This window comes from Ranitomeya imitator, chromosome 5 (genome assembly GCF_032444005.1).
Source record: "Ranitomeya imitator isolate aRanImi1 chromosome 5, aRanImi1.pri, whole genome shotgun sequence".
Lineage (NCBI taxonomy): Eukaryota > Metazoa > Chordata > Amphibia > Anura > Dendrobatidae > Ranitomeya > Ranitomeya imitator.
In genome coordinates this window covers 58,100,573-58,120,858 of record NC_091286.1, presented here as the reverse complement: position 1 = coordinate 58,120,858, position 20,286 = coordinate 58,100,573, and the positions used below count along the sequence as shown (strand labels likewise).

The 20,286-nt window shown below is 43.7% G+C and overlaps 1 protein-coding gene across 1 annotated transcript in view; it reads right to left on the bottom strand.

Moving 5' to 3' along the window:
* Window positions 1-19,140, bottom strand: part of ACTR2 (actin related protein 2) — a 48,231-nt gene extending 29,091 nt beyond the window's left edge. Inside the window, exons 1-2 of the mRNA XM_069768721.1 lie at window positions 18,764-19,140; window positions 332-442 (exon numbers count right to left, since the gene is read on the bottom strand). Coding sequence (XP_069624822.1) covers window positions 332-442; window positions 18,764-18,811 — 159 coding nt within the window. The 5' untranslated portion in view covers window positions 18,812-19,140. The remainder of the gene's footprint in view (window positions 1-331; window positions 443-18,763) is intronic.
* Between the last annotated feature and the right edge of the window lie 1,146 nt (window positions 19,141-20,286).

Genomic DNA, 20,286 nt, shown 5'->3' with positions numbered 1-20,286 from the left:
CCGTGTCCCTCCAGTACTGTATGTGCAGCTTATAGCTGAGGTCAGGGTCTCACGATGTGGCGTCAGCATGCAGTCAAAAATCATGGCCCTCTAATGGAAACATTTGCAAATAAAACCTCACTGCACATGTGAATGGGGTTTTCATCCATCATACTGCGAGAAACCACACAAATTATCACAAGATTGGCTTAAAGAAGCCGCACAGGGCAAAGATTTTAATTTTTTTTGGGTGATGAGGGTATTTTTCTAACAAACCAAATTTGCAATACCAGGAAAGTTTTTGACCCTATGCAGCCAAAATTCAGCTCATGCTCTTTTGTGGAATAGTTACCTTGATCTCGATGTTTCCCACTTTGGCAGTAGAACGGATAACAGGTCGCCCGACCAGAGCTGGGAATATGTGCTCTGGGAAGTTGGAGCCGGCATAGCCACATTTCACAAACTGGAAGAGAAAAAAAAAAATACAGAAAAATTACAAAAACACAAATCACCATAAAACAGAAATAAATCACAGCAGTGAAGTAACAATCACAGCAGTGAAGTAACAATCCCTTTATACTAGATGGCCAAAGAAAATGTTGCACATAGATTTCTTACTAATGAGTATCTGATGTCGATACCCATCTTTATTTAAAATAAAAAAAATTTTGTACATGTAATAGGTCGGCCATTATGCCTGAGCTGGTGTCAGAGATACAGTCTACAGCAACTGCAAAGGTCAAAGAATAAACTGGAGACGCATACTGACTTCTTTGGGATAGTTTTCTGGACATGCCCTATGCAGAGATCTGTCTGCAGCAGGGAAGAGGAGCTGGGATATTATCTTTTGCAGAAGTAGCAGCAGGGTCATGGAGAACATTTTACAGAAGTAGTGAGCAGTGTAGCTGTGAATCCCGTTCTGGGGTGAAGCTGTGAAAGCAGCAATCTCGCCTCATTTTACTCTTCCTCAAAATCTCTTAATAGCCTTCTAGAAGCAGCAAATTGTAACTCGATGATTCCTCAGTGATTAGTGAGTTGCTAACCCGTTTGATTTTTCACAGTGACATAGTAATTACTTCTGTTTTTTTTTTTTCATATATCTAAATTGTCAAATGAAAAGGTTACTCAGAGGTTTTCCTGTACATGAGAGAGCAGTATACTAGAAAGGAACAGTCTCTGGGGTGTATAGGTGGAGATGCACAGACATGTTGCAAGATCAGGGACAAGTAAGCACAAGAAGCCAAAAACTACTCAACTGCTTAGAACCACAACTCCCATCAGACAGCCGGCCGCAGATTAGTGCACGCTCCCCGCAGCACCGGTGTGGGCATCCAGAGCTGTATTTTCTACTCACAACACAGCACGGAGCATGAAGTGCAGTATATGGACCATATATAGAGGTGTGCGTACACTTCCTACTGAGTCACGCACAGCCATAGAGTACACGGCACACATACCGCCCTACTGCCTGCCCACTATAACCCAGCAATGTGCTGCGCATTGTTCTATTCACCTAACACAGCAGCGGACCTTTACATAATAACCACAATTCCCGAGTACAGCACCGCTGGTTTTGTAAAATGTATTAACCCTTTAGAAGAAATCAATTTTAGTTCTTAAATACAAAGCTTGTCATTGTTTCAGCTTGTTTTTGTGGTATGAGATGCATTTTTTAATGTCACCAATTGTGGGTACATAAAACTACTTTTTTTTATACTTTCTGCTTTTTAAACTTAATGATGTTCAGTATAAAATAATGGTGTTCTCTTTCTACTATCCGATTACAGCAATTTCACACATCGCTGCTACATCACACAGGGCTATATATTCATTTTTCTGTCGACCTTGCCATATGAGGGTTATTTCCTTCTTAAGAACCATTCTGGAAGAACAACAACGACAATGGTAGAAAATGATAATCCACCCGAAAAATATTACTACTTTTGTATGCACCGTGTAGTTAAACAACATGGTACAGATCATGGGCTAGGCGGCATGGTGGCTCAGTGGTTAGCACTGTATGGTGGCTTATGGGTTAGCACTGATGCTTAGCAGCGCTGGGGTCCTGGGTACAAATCCCACCAAGACCATCTCCAAGGAGGTTGTATGTTCTCCCCGTGTTTGCGTGGGTTTCCTCCGGGTTCTCCAGTTTCCTCCCACACTCCAAAGACATACTGATGGGGAATTTAGATTGGGAGCCCCAATGGGGACAGTGATAATGTCTGTAAAGCGCTGTGGAATTAATAGTGCCATATAAGTGAGTAAAAAATGAAATACAGGTCAGCGATGCCCATTAATAGGTATATAGCATGTCTGAGGTCCATTGTTACATCCCCCAGCTGCCATGACGGTAGTTGACACGCCACGATAGCGATGTAGGGGTAATAGAGGGAACCCAAATCCTATTAAACTCCTTAGGCTACTTTCACAGTAGCGTCGGAATCTCCCCGTCGCAATGCATCGGGCAGAGATTCCGACGCTAGCGTTTAACGCACTGCACAACGGAGGCAGCGGATGCATTTCTCCGGCGCATCCGCTGCCCCATTGTGAGGTGCGGGGAGGTGGGGGCGGAAAAAGCGGTCCGTCAGGAGCAAAAAACGTTACATGTAGCGTTTTTTGCTCCCGACGGTCCGCCAAAGTACGACGCATCCGTCGCACGACGGATGCGACGTGCGGCAATCCGTTGCAATGAGTCGTCACTACAAGTCTATGGGAAAAAAAACGCATCCTGCAAGCACTTTTGCAGGATGCGTTTTTTCTGCAAAACGACGCATTGTGACGGATTGCAGTTAACGCTAGTGTGAAAGTAGCCTTAGGTGCCGCGGTAACTACTAAAAGAACGGCCATGATCATTTGGAGTTTGGAGGAACTTTTTTTTTTTTGGAGTAATCAGACACCAAAAAGGTTTTAAAAACTGTTATAACTCCCCCACTTCTATGGGAAACCCACTTTGCTGATCATATGAGGAGTTTGATAGTTATTTTTTCCTCGTGAGGAGTTTCTGAAAAATGCCTATTGGGTTAGAGAAAGCAAAAAAAAGGTGCATGTCACCTCTTCGAACGGATGACTCTCCAAACTAGGTGCAGTCAAAACAAAAGGCTATAACGTACTATGAGAAAGATATTTTTGGAAAAACTTCAGAAAAAGAAAAGCCCCTCCAATACCCCCCAAAATTATTTCTAGTTGAAAAACTTTAAACATCTCAAAAACGCCACTTCGAGCCAAGTGCGATACGTTTGCTCAAAGCACGATGTCTGGTTACATAGTGATGCAGGCAGGAGTAAAAAAACATTTCCATATCTTCTGCATTCTGTCAATGCACAGAAATTGGACTGCACTCCGATGTCATCCAAGCGCAGTCTGATGTGTCCCACGCACTGAATAACTTGCATGAGAGTGCAATGCAAATATGGAACAATCTCCGGCATGCAGTGATTTTTTCCATGGACCAACTGCCGAAAAAAAAATCTTAACATGTGCCCGGCCCCATTGGTCTAAGTGCGATCCGATGTTTTGTCGGCACAATCCCCAACAGCTAATAATAATAATAATAATAATAATAATAATAATAATAATAATAATGATAAAGTCATGCAAATCCAGTGCAGCCGCACTCTGAAATGTCCGATTACACACCGGAGGTTGCATTAATGGGATATAAAATATACTCGTCTTATCAAGATATGGAAACTAATTATCGCTAGGAATGAAAAACACGTAGAACCAGCAATGTGAGGTCCTGCAGGGAGCGAGAACATGAAGAGCACATTCCTCAGCCTGAACAAGTCTCAACTAGGTAAGAGGATTGCCTCCTCACCTGTGGAGATGTCTTACCATGGATTGTGAAGGTCCAGATATCTGGGACCCTGTGCCATGGGACCCACAGTCTAGCCTCCTTACAGATGGGCGGGCTACACCAGTCATATACGGACCCCAAATTACAGTCTCGTGTGTCTAGAAAGGTTGTAAATTCATGCAGGGAGACCCCCGGTAAGTCCAGGCATCGTGGTAATGGATGGCCAGATACGCCGGTCCGAACCCCAACCCACACTGAGGCCATATCACCAATTTGGAGAGATGTTTGTAACAGGGGAAGGAGCCAAAGTGACTAGAGAAACCCCATGCCATCACAGGGAGAACAATTTCACAAATGTGTTGCAATTCTGCAGGGATTTTTTTTTTTTTTTTTAAACTGCAGATCTGTGCTCCTCTTATTCCTCCTGGAAATGTGTAAATTGACAATAATACAATTTCCATTGTCAACGGTGGGCTCCTAACGCTGTCAGTATTGACTGGGCAGCACAGTGGCTCAGTGGTTAGCACTGTAACCTTGCAGAGCTGGAGTGCTGGGTTCAAATCCCACCAAGTACAACATCTGCAAGGAGTTTGTATGCTCTTCCATTGTCTGAGTGGGTTTCGCCTGCATTTCCTCCCACACTTCAGAGATAGGGATATAGATTGTGAGCCCCAATGGGGACAAAGACGTCTAAATAACATCCACAATTGGATGCGTTAAAGAAAAAAAATATATAATGTTCCAATGCTGAGGTAATCTTATAAATGTCTGACCGTACAGGAACACGGTCTGATGATACCACATCTCCTGGGCAGAGGAGGACACAAGAGTATGGGATCGCTGCGGATTCTGTCAGTAAAACATTTCACTGCTTGCTTTTAAACATGTTTTACCTCAGAAGGAATCAGTTACTAATTTTTATTCCAAGATAAATTTGTTCCAATTAACTTTGTTCCTGGGACAAACCCTTCAAGAATTAATGACTACAAAAAAAAAAAAAAAACACGAGAAGATGGCTGACAAGAGCCCGAGGTCCAGCTAGAGGTTATCCATTCACCAGTGCTCTTAGAGGCCATCATGGTGCAGAGCAAGATTGGAGGACTGTTCTCTTCAGCAATGAGTTCTGCACGTAATGATAGTCGGAGATTGGTCTGGAGACCTTGTGGGCAACTCCCTGAAGAGGCCTTCATGAGGTAGCGTCACATTGGTCCTACTCCCAGGATTATGGTGGAGGGGTGGCATTATGTACACTCGTTAAACCCCTATAGTCAGCTCAGTAATACATTGCTTTGGTGGTGGAACCAGTGACACGGCCACTTCTCCAAAGTGTCCAAGGAGCCATTTATCAACATACAAACGCTAGGCCGCACGTTGTTCGTCCTACTGTGAGCAGCCTGGTTGACCTAAACGTGCTGCCATGGCCTACAGCTTTGCCAGACATATATCATGACCACAGATCCTGCGACATCCATAATTACAGGACTTTTCCGTGTGTGTATTTCTGTGTCTTCGACAAAAAAAAAAAAAAACCTTTTCATATTAAAGAGGAAGAACGGGTTTGTAAGAGAAGGAAATTACTAAGAGTGATCTCACACAGGACGTACACGGCTCAGAATGGGGGAGGTGCAGACTTTGTGGTCACCAGGAAGATGAAGCACAAAACTTGTCTTGAAGGCACAGATGAGAGCAGATCCTGGCTGCACAGTGTGGTGGCATGGCAGCAGATTCATGGGCTGTGTCTTCACATGAAGAAGCCATCCATACTCTGCAGTCAGTGAGGGACTGGCATGTTACTGTGTCAATAAAGCGCCGCTGTTCCCCAGAAATCTGGGTGGCAATCTCACAAAGTGATAAGATATACAGAGCACATTGGCTCATTCCTTGCATACCTGCGTCCTCAGGAAGGAAGGGGGATGGGAGCGCTGGATAGGTGTAACACAGATCACCTTACGATCCTGCATCCATGGATAGATCCCACAGCAAAGGTCTACGTACCCCATATACAGGTCCTTCTCAAAAAATTAGCATATAGTGTTAAATTTCATTATTTACCATAATGTAATGATTACAATTAAACTTTCATATATTATAGATTCATTATCCACCAACTGAAATTTGTCAGGTCTTTTATTGTTTTAATACTGATGATTTTGGCATACAACTCCTGATAACCCAAAAAACCTGTCTCAATAAATTAGCATATCAAGAAAAGGTTCTCTAAACGACCTATTACCCTAATCTTCTGAATCAACTAATTAACTCTAAACACATGCAAAAGATACCTGAGGCTTTTATAAACTCCCTGCCTGGTTCATTACTCAAAACCCCCATCATGGGTAAGACTAGCGACCTGACAGATGTCAAGAAGGCCATCATTGACACCCTCAAGCAAGAGGGTAAGACCCAGAAAGAAATTTCTCAACAAATAGGCTGTTCCCAGAGTGCTGTATCAAGGCACCTCAATGGTAAGTCTGTTGGAAGGAAACAATGTGGCAGAAAACGCTGTACAACGAGAAGAGGAGACCGGACCCTGAGGAAGATTGTGGAGAAGGACCGATTCCAGACCTTGGGGAACCTGAGGAAGCAGTGGACTGAGTCTGGTGTGGAAACATCCAGAGCCACCGTGCACAGGCGTGTGCAGGAAATGGGCTACAGGTGCCGCATTCCCCAGGTAAAGCCACTTTTGAGCTACAGAGAAGCAGCACTGGACTGTTGCTAAGTGGTCCCAAGTACTTTTTTCTGATGAAAGCAAATTTTGCATGTCATTCGGAAATCAAGGTGCCAGAGTCTGGAGGAAGACTGGGGAGAAGGAAATGCCAAAATGCCTGAAGTCCAGTGTCAAGTACCGACAGTCAGTGATGGTGTGGGGTGCCATGTCAGCTGCTGGTGTTGGTCCACTGTGTTTCATCAAGGGCAGGGTCAATGCAGCTAGCTATCAGGAGATTTTGGAGCACTTCATGCTTCCATCGGCTGAAATGCTTTATGGAGATGAAGATTTCATTTTTCAGCACGACCTGGCACCTGCTCACAGTGCCAAAACCACTGGTAAATGGTTTACTGACCATGGTATTACTGTGCTCAATTGGCCTGCCAACTCTCCTGACCTGAACCCCATAGAGAATCTGTGGGATATTGTGAAGAGAAAGTTGAGAGACGCAAGACCCAACACTCTGGATGAGCTTAAGGCCGCTATTGAAGCATCCTGGGCCTCCATAACATCTCAGCAGTGTCACAGGCTGATTGCCTCCATGCCACGCCACATTGAAGCAGTCATTTCTGCCAAAGGATTCCCGACCAAGTATTGAGTGCATAACTGAACATTATTATTTGTTGGTTTTTTGGTTTGATATTAAAAAACACTTTTATTTGATTGGATGGGTGAAATATGCTAATTTATTGAGACAGGTTTTTTGGGTTATCAGGAGTTGTATGCCAAAATCATCAGTATTAAAACAATAAAAGACCTGACAAATTTCAGTTGGTGGATAATGAATCTATAATATACGAAAGTTTAATTGTAATCATTACATTATGGTAAATAATGAAATTTAACACTATATGCTAATTTTTTGAGTAGGACCTGTATAGTGGTCTGCTGAACGCCTCCATTGCCGACAAGTCTACTGCACACTCCAGTGGGCTGCTGGGAAAAATCCATTGTTGTGGAGACTCATAGGGAAAAAGTGATTTGGGGTCTCGGCACCCACTCACTATGCATGTTTGGTTGTCCTCATAGAAATTGGCAACTTGGGCATTTGCCCAGGGTCCCCACTCTTAAGGTACCGTCACACTAGACGATATCGCTAGCGATCCGTGACGTTGCAGCGTCCTGGCTAGCGATATCGTCCAGTGTGACAGGCAGCAGCGATCAGGCCCCTGCTGGGAGATCGTTGGTCGCTGAGGAAAGTCCAGAACTTTGTTTCGTCGCTGGCTCTCCCGCTGACATCGCTGAATCGGCGTGTGTGACGCCGATTCAGCGATGTCTTCGCTGGTAACCAGGGTAAACATCGGGTTACTAAGCGCAGGGCCGCGCTTAGTAACCCAATGTTTACCCTGGTTACCATCCTAAAAGTAAAAAAAAAACAAACACTACATACTTACCTACCGCTGTCTGTCCCCGGCGCTCTGCTTCTCTGCACTCCTCCTGCACTGGCTGTGAGCACAGCGGCCGGAAAGCAGAGCGGTGACGTCACCGCTCTGCTTTCCGGCTGACCGGCGCTCACAGCCAGTGCAGGAGGCGTGCAGAGAAGCAGAGCGCCGGGGACAGACAGCGGTAGGTAAGTATGTAGTGTTTGTTTTTTTTTACTTTAACGATGGTAACCAGGGTAAACATCGGGTTACTAAGCGCGGCCCTGCGCTTAGTAACCTGATGTTTACCCTGGTTACCGGCATCGTTGGTCGCTGGAGAGCGGTCTGTGTGACAGCTCTCCAGCGACCAAACAGCGACGCTGCAGCGATCCGGCTCGTTGTCGGTATCGCTGCAGCGTCGCTTAGTGTGACGGTACCTTTAGGAGTCTCAGCATTTCTATTCCAAAGTTAAGACTTCTTAAGGACCTTTGGTAACCTCAGTCATGTGACCATGTCGTCACCAAAGGTCCTTCAACGACAAGAGTCTAGTGGGCAAACCCTTTAAGTCAGCCAGGACTGCTGACATCTGTGTGAACAGAGGGTTTCTAGCAAGTAAATACCATGCTTCAGTATAAGCAAATAATTCACTTCAGCAGATTGCAGGACAGGGATCCTCATACTGAGCTGCGGTCTAAGGATTGGCCTTGCAGACCCAGAATGAGCACTAACCATTGAAAAGAAATTTGTGGTCGCATGTGCAGCGACGCTCTATGGGCACGGTCCTAAGCAATTATCACTGCTTGAACAGTCTTCGTATTTAGTTTTCCAGAAGAGGCTCATTAGGAATGCAACTGGTCTTTATTTTATGGCACTACCAATCCTTTAATCAATATTATTAAATATCAGAAAATCCCTTTAAATAAGCACTTCTCCACACATCAAAGTTTTTACCCTCTTATTATATCGCAATCGTCATATTATGAAGCTCTGTGTACTTACAATTTCTCATTTTGTACTTCTACCCAGTAAATTCGTCTCTTCTCTACTCTATGTAAAAACAGGAAGTCACTTGTCCCTGCATTTATCATTCCCCTCTTCACCTCCTTACCAAGCTGCTCCCTCCTCCCCTTGCCAGAGAATTTTGCAGTGACTGATGACTCATACAGTGAAAATGTACCTCCTGCTTCTACATAGAGCTTGGAAGGACTCAGTCAGTTTTTGATCACGTGATGTCAGACCTAATAGGAAAGAATAATCAACTGGGTAGAAAGGCAAAATGAGCAATTGTAAGTGCACAGTGTCATGTAATATGATGATTGCAATATATTAAGAAGATAACATTTTAATGGGAGGGATTCTTTAACTATGGAACACCATCAGCATTCCATATGAGTTGAGGGTGGACAGCCGCTGGCACAAACACCTTGGTAATGGGGATTTTTTCACGACTATGTATTAAAAGAAATAGAAGGAAAAAAATAAAGGACACATCAAATATTGAGTTGGAAAGTTACAAACAGACATTACATCACTGTAACTACATCACTCGGGCTTATACTCGAGTATATACGGTAATTAAGAAATGGCAGTTAACAGGAACAGCAGAGGTCAAGATAAGGTCTGGAAGACCAAGCAAAATGTCAGTGAGCTGATCATAGGATTGCCGGAGAGGAAAATCACAACCCCCGCTTGATCGCAAAGGACCTTCGGAAAGATTTGGCAGACTCTGCATTTGTGGTACATTGTTCTACTGTTCAGAGACAACTGCACATATATGGTTCTTCATGGGATAGCCATCACAATATAACTTGTCATGCATCCTCACCATAAAATCCAGCTTCAGAAGTATACAAAAGAACATCTAAACAAACCTGGTGCATTTTGGAAACAAGTCCTGTAGACCGCTAAATTTAAAATAGAACTCTATGGTCACAATGATCAAAAGGTGTGTGGAGGAAAAGGGGGACAGAATTTCAGGAAAAGAACATCACGCCAACCATTAAGCATGGAGGTGGATCAGTCTTGCTTTGGGGTTGTGTTGCAGCCAATGACATGGGGGAACATTTCACAGGTAGAGGGAAGAATGGATTCAATGAAGTTTCAAATTCTTAATGCAAACATAATAGCATCTGTAAAAAAGCTGAAGTTGAAAAGAGGATGGCTTCTACAAATAGTCAAAATCCACAATAGACGACCTCAAAAGGTGCAAGCTGAAGGTTTTACAATGACCCTCACAGTCCCCTGATCTGATCATCATTGAAAATCTGTGGCTAGACCTCAAACTAGTAGAGTATGCAAGACAACCCAGGAATCTCACAGAACTGGTAGACTTCCCCAAGGAAGAATGGATGAAAATCCCTAAAACAAGAATTGATGGACTCTTGCCTAGATACAAAGTGTTTACAAGCTGTGATACTTTCAAATTGGGAGTGCTACTAGGTACTAACCATGCAGGGTGCCAAAACTTTCGCATTGACCCATTTTCCTTTATGTAATTTTTAAGATGTAAAAAATTACATGTACACAAAAAAAAATAAAAATTATATATATTTTCAAAGTAGCTTTATTGGCAGGACCAAATAAGGTGCACAGTAAGGAATAGGGAGTAGGGACTGTGGGGACACTTTTTGCTCAAAATTCCACGAAAGTGTGCAGTCTTTAACTTTGAGATTATTTAATCTTCCTCTTGCTTAACTGTTGACAATAACAGTAATTTTGACCAGGGGTGCCCAAACTTTTACATGCCACGGTACAACCCTCATGTTTGGTATGCATTTCATGCAGCAGTTCAGATTTTCTGTTACCCTAATCTTAGCTCTTGGCTTAAAGGGGTTTTCCAAGAATATATTTGTATTATTATTGGTTTCTGTTGAACGAAAATAATAAACTTAGCTGTTATAGAACTTCCACTCCTCCAGCGGCCTTTCCACCGCTGATCTTTGTTAATATCCCCGCCCATATCACCGATTGGCCGCTGTGTACACAGTGCATAGGCAGAAAGTGGTGGAGGTGGAGTTACACAGAGCTCATGAATATGGAGGACAGCAGGATTAGTACCTCTCTAGTGATAATCTTCTGCTAAAAAAACACAGATTCTAGCAAAACTACAACAATCAGCCCAATAAGTGACACATCGCTGGAAACAGGGTCTCTGTCTCTACATTCTGCTGCTCTCAGATTAGGAAAAGAAAAAAAAAAAAACACGTGGAGACAGTTTCCCTTTTAAATATAATAGCTGAGTGGAGTTTGATTTAGCACCAGAATCTTTTGTCCCAGTGTTTAGTGGGGTCCTAGCAATCAGACCCAAACCGATCCAGCATTTATCACCAATGCAGAAGTCACTGCAGCACTGGGGTCCGGAGATAAAAAACGAATATATTAACTCCATGCACATATGGCCCCATGTTCTGCATGGGTTTCCGTTAGTTTCCTCTGGGGGATCGATCCAATTTTATCTCGCACTCTATAAATACACTATGAGGTTAACTGGTTTCTATGAAGCAGACCCCGGTAATGTCTAAAGTACAGAAACGCAGAGCGAGTCCCACTGGTGACAGTCGACCGCTGTGCAGAGCTGTGGAATATATCTCGACACTAAAGTACAGCGTTTCTGACCTATAACTCGGAGGAAGCGGATGAGGTCTGTGCATTTTATCAGCCCTGGAACCGATCAGCCGCCATCCGAGCTGCGCAGCCAGATGTGCTGAACACATACTTGTGGTTTTCAGACTTTAGTACATGGACTTTTGCCAAACTGAAGCGGAATGGGTTACTTCGGGCTGGCGAGAGACCATCAAGTGCTAAAGCGAGAAGTACAGAGGATCCTAAGGGAAACTGCAAAGCTGCTGAAGTTCTGGACAGGAAAGATGAGTCATCTATTTCCATCAGCTAAAAAAGAAGAAAAGAAAAAAATTTCATGTTCAGCGTACAAAGGGACCACACTGACGGCTACTGGTCCGATCGCTTACCATGCGGAGAAAAACTGTAAAGGGAGATTTAGACCAAAAACTTGACGTCTAATCACGTGTCCGATGAGTCACATTGGTCACAGAGTCCTCGCAGATGTACGAAGCGACAGCCGTCTAATGCATGAAAAAACCGACACATGGGTAGATATCGCTCAGGAGCAGATGACGCTATGCTAAAACATGCAGGAACCTTCAGGGAGTTTTTTTTTTTTTTTTTTTTTTTTTTAGAAAATTGCAGTCCCCAAACTCTTAGGGGAAAAAAAATAAACACGTCCTTTACTCACCCTCCCCAGGTCAGCACAGTCTGTGCCATTACGGTGTCTGCTACCAGCTGCAGTGCTGACGTCGTGTGCACAGCACTGCAACCAGTGTGCTCAGCGGCTCTGCCCGTGTAGGTGGACGCCGCGCTCAGAACCACTGCGCTCACCATCAGCACTGAAGAGGAAATGTCTAGGTGGTAAGTATACTAGGAACTTTTTCCCCCCTCTTTTTTCTTTTTAACAGGTTTTCGGCATTGTTAGAAAACAGTCTGAATTATAATCAGCACCTTATATACACATACATGGCCAATATAAAAGCACAATGTGTGGCGTTTTGATATAGTAGTGTAGATATGTCTACTAAAACCACGGCAGTTTTTTGTTGGCTTTTACTTCACCAGGTCAAAAGTGACCAGTTTACACACTTGTAATTTCTGCTACTCCGAGAACGCAACTTTTTTCCTTTTTAAATCTACCCTACGGTCCCAGAAACTGGGCATTTTAATAGTCTTCCAAAGGGGCAATGATCATAGGCCAATGCCGAAAGACACGCCCTGGAGGATCCTGTAAGGCACACTCCCCCTTATAAAGCCCTTAAAAATTTGCACTAAAAACGCCCCAATCATTAGATCTGTATTGCAGATTTACTGGAAAAATATGATCTCTCCGGTGAGCAGTGAGAATAAAATAAGAGGAAAAAAAATGGCCACTTTTGACCTGCTGACGTCTCCTATTTAATGAATGGCAAAGGGTGAAATCCACATTTAAAATCCACAAAGATAAAGGCTCATCATGCTGTGTGATTTAAATACCTGCAACAGATCCACAGAGGGCGGATGAGCTTTATATAATAACATTGAATTCTGTGGTTAGCGCGCCGTTCAACTAGATTTCAAATTGCCAATAAAAATGCTATTAAAAAAAGATGTGGGACAAGTTTCCACTTTTTGGTGGGCAGAGTCACCTTACACAGCGGCAGCTGGAGAGCCATGCACTACATACACCCATTTTGTCAGCCGTTCGGCCAGTAAACACCTTCCAATTGGGACTTCCCTGGCTCATCTGTCGATTAGAGGATGACCGCACCATCATTTCCATTGTAATAGCAGATGTGCAGGATCCCCGCAACGTAACACGGGTGCATGCGACTGTCCATACTTAAGCCTTTGGGCGAATTTCAATTTGTAAATTTTGGCCCCATAACAAAACAATAATATTAGAGAAGCCCAATATCATAAGTAATGACCATCACCCATACACTGGGCAGCATCGGTAGGGCGCATGCACACATATATAGGCATATACTAGTCCCATGCACAGCTCGGATTTTAGGTGCAGATTTCTGCTAGATTGCGTTTAAGTCCATTTCATCAAAGGGATACTTTTTTTTTCTTCTGAGCAGCGCCCAAAGCTGACCATACAAGAAAATGAACAAACCAGCGAGGGCTTGACTGGCCGCACAGATCAATCAGCTGAAAAAACCCAAAATCGTAGAATTCATCTTTAATACCGGAAATGAGTAAGCGAATAGAGAGAAAAAAAAAAAAAAAAGTGTGATTCCTAAGCAACGTGTGGTTTTCACATGTGAACATCTTAATTGTGCACAGCAGGAACAGTGCCGCAGAAATGAGGGGCCGAGGACAGGACAAAAAGCATTTGTAAGCTAAGACTGCACAAGGCCTCTTTCTTCCAGAAGAAAAGGTGCTACACGGCGATCGCTACATGGACGCAGTTCCTCCTCGTCACCGCGCTTCCTCTAACTGACAAGGAACAAGAGTCGCCAAGTCTTAAAAGGAAGTTGGGTTCAATGATTAAAACGGAAACCAGACATGAAGATTTCACAGTGCAGGATTCTGTAGCAGTGAGGAGCGAGCAACAATGTATCACTGGTGGAAACTGGTAACCGCTCTGGATTACCAGGGAATCATTCTGTGCTGGTCTGGATGGACCTCACCCGCACCTCCGCTCCCGACGGACAGAGACCAAGAGCTCACAGTCACCTTTGATCAGTAGTTTATAGTTCATCAACATCATAAAACGTTGGGTTCGGCTGTGCTATTATTTATCAGAGTCTGAGTCACGGACTGCCGAAAATGTCAGATGCAAAGAACCAAACCTGACCAAGCTCATGAGGTCTATCATGCGTCCAATGTTTAGTCCCCAAAATTATTTTCATCGGTTTTGTTTTTATGGTGGAACATAAGAATGGAATTAAAAGGGGTGTAACCATCTCAGTATACCACTAGAGTGATGGTGGACAACCCCTTTAAGGGCTGACCAATCCTCAGGATAGGTCACCAATGTCTGATCAGTGGTACTGTGACCCCCGGCACCCTGCCAATTAGCTGTTCTCAGTGCTGGACCAGTTATGGAGCTGCACAGCTCAGTCTACTGGTCAGTGGCCGCGGCCAAGCGCTGCACATCCGCCACCTGATGATTTCACTAGCTGGCGGATGTGCAGTACTGGGCCATAGCCACTATAGAGTTCACAAAGCTGTGTAGATCCATAACTGGTCAGTTCCAGCCGGCACCGAGAACAGCTGATCAGCCGGGTGTCACACTACCGCTCATCAGACATTGATGACCTACCCTAAGGAGAGGTCATCAGTGCTAAAGTAGTGGGTAACCTTCATTTTAATTTCCATAAATTGATAGATTACAACGTTTCTTATTTTGATGTGCACCACCAGAGAAATCTGCTTATTTTTCCTTGTGGGCTGATGTTTCACTCTTAATTCAGGGTTAAAATCTGTGATAAATGAATACAGACTTCCATTACTGAGATAGGAGATGGGAGTTGCTGCCCATGAGATTCTATGGAGGAGCTAGAGGCAGAGACACAATCTGCTGCAAGTTCACCTGCAATGTCAGTTACACTTTAAAGATCACTGAGGGTCTACACAGTCCTAGAACTGAAGGGGCAGCAGCACTCCTACCTCTCCATAGGGGCTTTCTGGGGTCCCCTGTATAGTCAGGAGCACCAATGGGGACACGACCGTACAATGGCGCTCACAGCCCCAGATATCAGACCCCAGGCTACCAATAGTCAACACCTTCCCCCAGGACCCAAAACCTGGAGCTCCCCTTCAGGAGACAGGAACACCTGGGACAATAAAATGGGAACTGCCAGCACCTTTACTAAGTGAAAATGTGGACATCACAGAGTCCATAGTGCACCGTTATCTACAAAACCCACCAAGCCTCTTCATGTGATTGGACCCAACACAAGAGTCCTGCGGAGCTGCCTACAATTACTATGGACGGTCAGCTCCCCGACATCATCCCTCCATGTCCTCACCACCCGCCACGGTGACAATCGCCCCTGACATCAGCTTCTGAGCCTACGTCCACACGAGACTGACCAGGCTGGGAAAATCCGCAACGAATGACACCAAAGAGGAGGATTCTGAAACGTAACCTCATGCACAGACTGCAGAAGAAACCGCCGCAGAACGGACCGGCACAAGGACTGAAAGCTGCAGGACGGCAATTTCTGCTGAAGATTTCACTCTCCGTGACGCACACAGTCTGCGCCAAACCTGACATCGACAACCATTTATGCTGCGGTTTTTCCTAAAACCTTCCTATAGGTTGTCACCCAGCTGTCGGAGATTCCTGACTGTAGCAGGATTGGCAGCAATGGTGGAATTGTGGCACAACTTCATAGATCAGTCATTAAATAATCTGTGAGACCGCCCTGCTGGAGCTGTAAGGGTCACGGTTCCTATAACTGAGGTACGGTGAAGACTCAAAGTCACAACAGGCAAAACATTTCTGCACGAAGAGATCACCATGATGTGGCTAAATCTGAGATCACACAGCTCCTGGCGGCACCAGGACGGCATGATGTGGGGGAATGGGTCTACAGTGCGGGCCCTGGAGCTGAGCATGCTGCATACAGGGCAGGTGCCAGCTGAGGTATACAGCCAGCACTTACCTCTAATACAAGAGGCCACAGCTGGGTCCAATGGCTGCCATAGAAATGTCACCATCAATCCCTGACAAAGGCTCCGTTCTACTGACAGGCCCCTGGATCCGCCATGATGATACTCCTCTAAAGACCCGTCTCAGGCTGGGCGGCTTCATAAGAAGACATCTTATGGTCTCTCACCACACTGGTAATTTTTTTCCTTGCCCCCCACCAAAAAATAAATAAATGATATGGTGAAATGAACGGTGTCATTCAAAACTTCAACTCATGAAAAAAAGAGACAATACAAAAAATAAAATAAACACAGACCAAGTCCTCCTACGACTATGATTAGGCATTGAAAAAAAAAAGTTAGGCTATGCTCATAGGTTGCATTTCTTTTTGGCTGCATTTTTATTGCTGCGTTTTTGTTGTCTCTTGTGCATGTTGATAAAGGTTAGTGCCCTCCTCCCAAAAAAAACAAAAACAAGGCATGACTTCACTTTGGTGTTTGCACCAAAAACATCGCAAAACCTCATACCTGCGTCTTGTGCACCTCGAAGAAGTAACACACTGCAGTTGGCAAACACGCAGCAGTCAGGAAAATAAAAGCAACGTGTGCAGATTTCTGAAATCTCAGACTTTCCTGGTGCTGCAAAACACAACTGAAAACTCGCATTAAAAAAATGCCGGAAAAAACAACGTGTGAACAGAGGCTTACAGTTCTTCAATGGGCAAAAATTCAGAAATGTAAAGATGAAAAGAGTTGGCGTCCATCAGCAATGGATGATCGAGGAGGAGAGACGGCTCCAGTGGGGACCAAGAACACAAACAGTCAGAAATTGAGCTGCCACCTCAACATGTCAAGGTATGCAGCTCCCTGCGATCAGGCTGAGGCCTGCAGCTCCCCTCCCTCCCCGGCAGCAGGCGGCAACCCCGAACATGCCAGACCGGCGCCGGGAGGAAGAAGCCTGCGTATGAATGGGACGCAGAAAATAATAATCATAATATATATATATATATATATATATATATATATATATATATATATATATATATATATATATATATATATATATATATATATATATATATATATATATATACATACACATATATATTTTACACACACATTATACATACACCCCTGTATATACACACACATTATATATACACCCCTGTATATACACACACATTATATATACACCCCTATATACACACACATATATACATACACCCCTGTATATACACACATATATACATACACCCCTGTATATACACACATATATACACCCCTGTATATACACACATATATACACCCCTGTATATACACACATATATACACCCCTGTATATACACACATATATACACCCCTGTATATACACACATATATACACCCCTGTATATATACACATTATATATACACATTATATATACACCCCTGTATATACACACATATATACATACACCCCTGTATATACACACATATATACATACACCCCTGTATATACACCCCTGTATATATACACATTATATACACACATTATATATACACCCCTGTATATACACACATATATACATACACCCCTGTATATACACACATATATACATACACCCCTGTATATACACACATATATACATACACCCCTGTATATACACACATATATACATACACCCCTGTATATACACACATATATACACCCCTGTATATACACACATATATACACCCCTGTATATATACACATTATATATACACATTATATATACACCCCTATATATACACATTATATATACACCCCTATATACACACATTATATATACACCCCTATATACACACATTATATATACACCCCTATATATACACACATATATACACCCCTGTATATACACACATATATACATACACCCCTGTATATACACACATATATACACCCCTGTATATATACACATTATATATACACATTATATATACACCCCTATATATACACATTATATATACACCCCTATATACACACATTATATATACACCCCTATATATACACACATATATACACCCCTGTATATACACACATATATACATACACCCCTGTATATACACACATATATACACCCCTGTATATATACACATTATATATACACATTATATATACACCCCTATATATACACATTATATATACACCCCTATATATACACATTATATATACACACATTATATACACACATTATATATACACCCCTATATATACACACATATATACACCCCTGTATATACACACATATATACATACACCCCTGTATATACACACATATATACACCCCTGTATATATACACATTATATATACACATTATATATACACCCCTATATATACACATTATATATACACCCCTATATACACACATTATATATACACCCCTATATACACACATTATATATACACCCCTATATATACACACATATATACACCCCTGTATATATACACATTATATATACACCCCTATATATACACATGCGTGCTACACACTATAGATTGAGCAATAGCTGGAGATGGCGCATCACATGAATGGCCCCTGGATTGTGAGGGATTTTCCAGGATTGCCGTGTGCTGCGCTGCGGTCTGTGTCAGCGCTATACCCGCACACATCACACAGCCGGGTATGTGGGCGCCGCTGGCACCGGCTGTGCTGCCGCAGATGGCCACTGACTGTGGGGGAGCTCGCTGCTCAGAGAGTAAGGGTGGTGACAACCAACGCCCAGCGTGCACCCGGCTCTCCGCGACTCACCCCGGTGCCGTTGTCGCACACCACCACCTTCCTGCCTTGGCTGTCCATATCGGTGCCTCCCTCCGCCGGAGCCGCCAAGCTCAGTCTCAATGACTGGCAAAACCGGAAATGCGTCCCCCTCCCCGCCCGACACCTACTACCACTTCTCCTTCTTCTCCGGTAAGGGAACACGTGACCTGACGCACCGCCCCCATGCAGCCAATCAGGAAGACGACTGCTGAGAGAGTGGGCGAGCGGTCACTATGATTGGACGGTGCAGGCAGGAAAGCCGGCTGTCCATTCAAGGCCGGGTGAAGCCTTGGACGCCATCTTTATCATTGGCGAGTGATTATCCTATGATAAATGACGCCTCCTCACGTCCAGCACAGCAGCCACTTGTAATTGTAAGTAATGGCCGAAGTGAGGAAATAGAAACCCCGCCCACGTATTCCGTATATAAGCCCCGCCCTTTTATAAACATGACCACGCCCATTAATTCCTGGACAGCCGCTTCACCAGTGCAGACCTGCTCAGGATCCCGGGCAGCGCCCCCAGCTGTGCAGTGCTGTGCAGTGCTGTGCAGTGCAGTGTTGTGCAGTGTTGTTCTGTGCAGTGCGGTGCTGCTCTGGGTGTTGTGAGCTTTGCACTTCATCTTCCAACATCTCTGACGTTTATATTTTCCTCTTGCTTTTTCTTGCAGTGCGACTTGAAGTTTTTATTGGCGCTATTTTAGTATCTGCGCGACTTTCTGATCTGTTGGGGTTTTTATTAGTGAATTATTTTATTTCTTTTGCTTATATAGCGATATCTTATTCCGCAGCACTTTCCGTACATTATCGCAAAGTGACCAAAACCAGCGATTCTGTGATTCTGCCGTTTTAATTTTGATTTCTGCTGTGTGAGATAAATGATATGTGATTCAGGCACAGACGGCGTGATCACTTAGTTTTATTTTAATAATGTTTTGGGGTAAAGTGTGTGTGTGTGTACTATCAGTTATAAGTGGGTTTTTCTTTGCTTTTTTCCCCCTTCCCTTATGGTCCTTGAACTCGCACTCGCTAAAATGAGAGCTTTTAGGACCTGGTATAAGAGAGATGCCGTAAAGAGGCTACCAGGTACACATAAAATTGGCCATTTTTATGCGCTAAAAGCTCTCATTTTTCATATTTCTAGTGCAGTAATGCAGTTCAAATTTCATATTTCAAGTTTACATGTTTTAGCGCTGCAGTGTGCTGCCTTATTTGCTTAACTATATACGAGTTGGCGACTCTGGGTTCAGCACCTGTTCACACTGTGTCTGTTTGGATGTGCAGGTCAGGTTTTTGAAATGTATTCTTTAGCCTTCTGATCGTGCACTCCGCCTCCTAGCTTCAGGTGTTTTAATTACAGCAGGTCCAATACCCCTCCACAGTGAGAGAGAATTTTAGTCTAGGAAGAGGTTTCACATGTACCCATTCAGATGGAGACGTTTATTCTCAGCGAGGAAGGCAAGCGTAGGACCTGGTATAAGAGAGATGCCGTAAAGGGGCTACCAGGTACACATA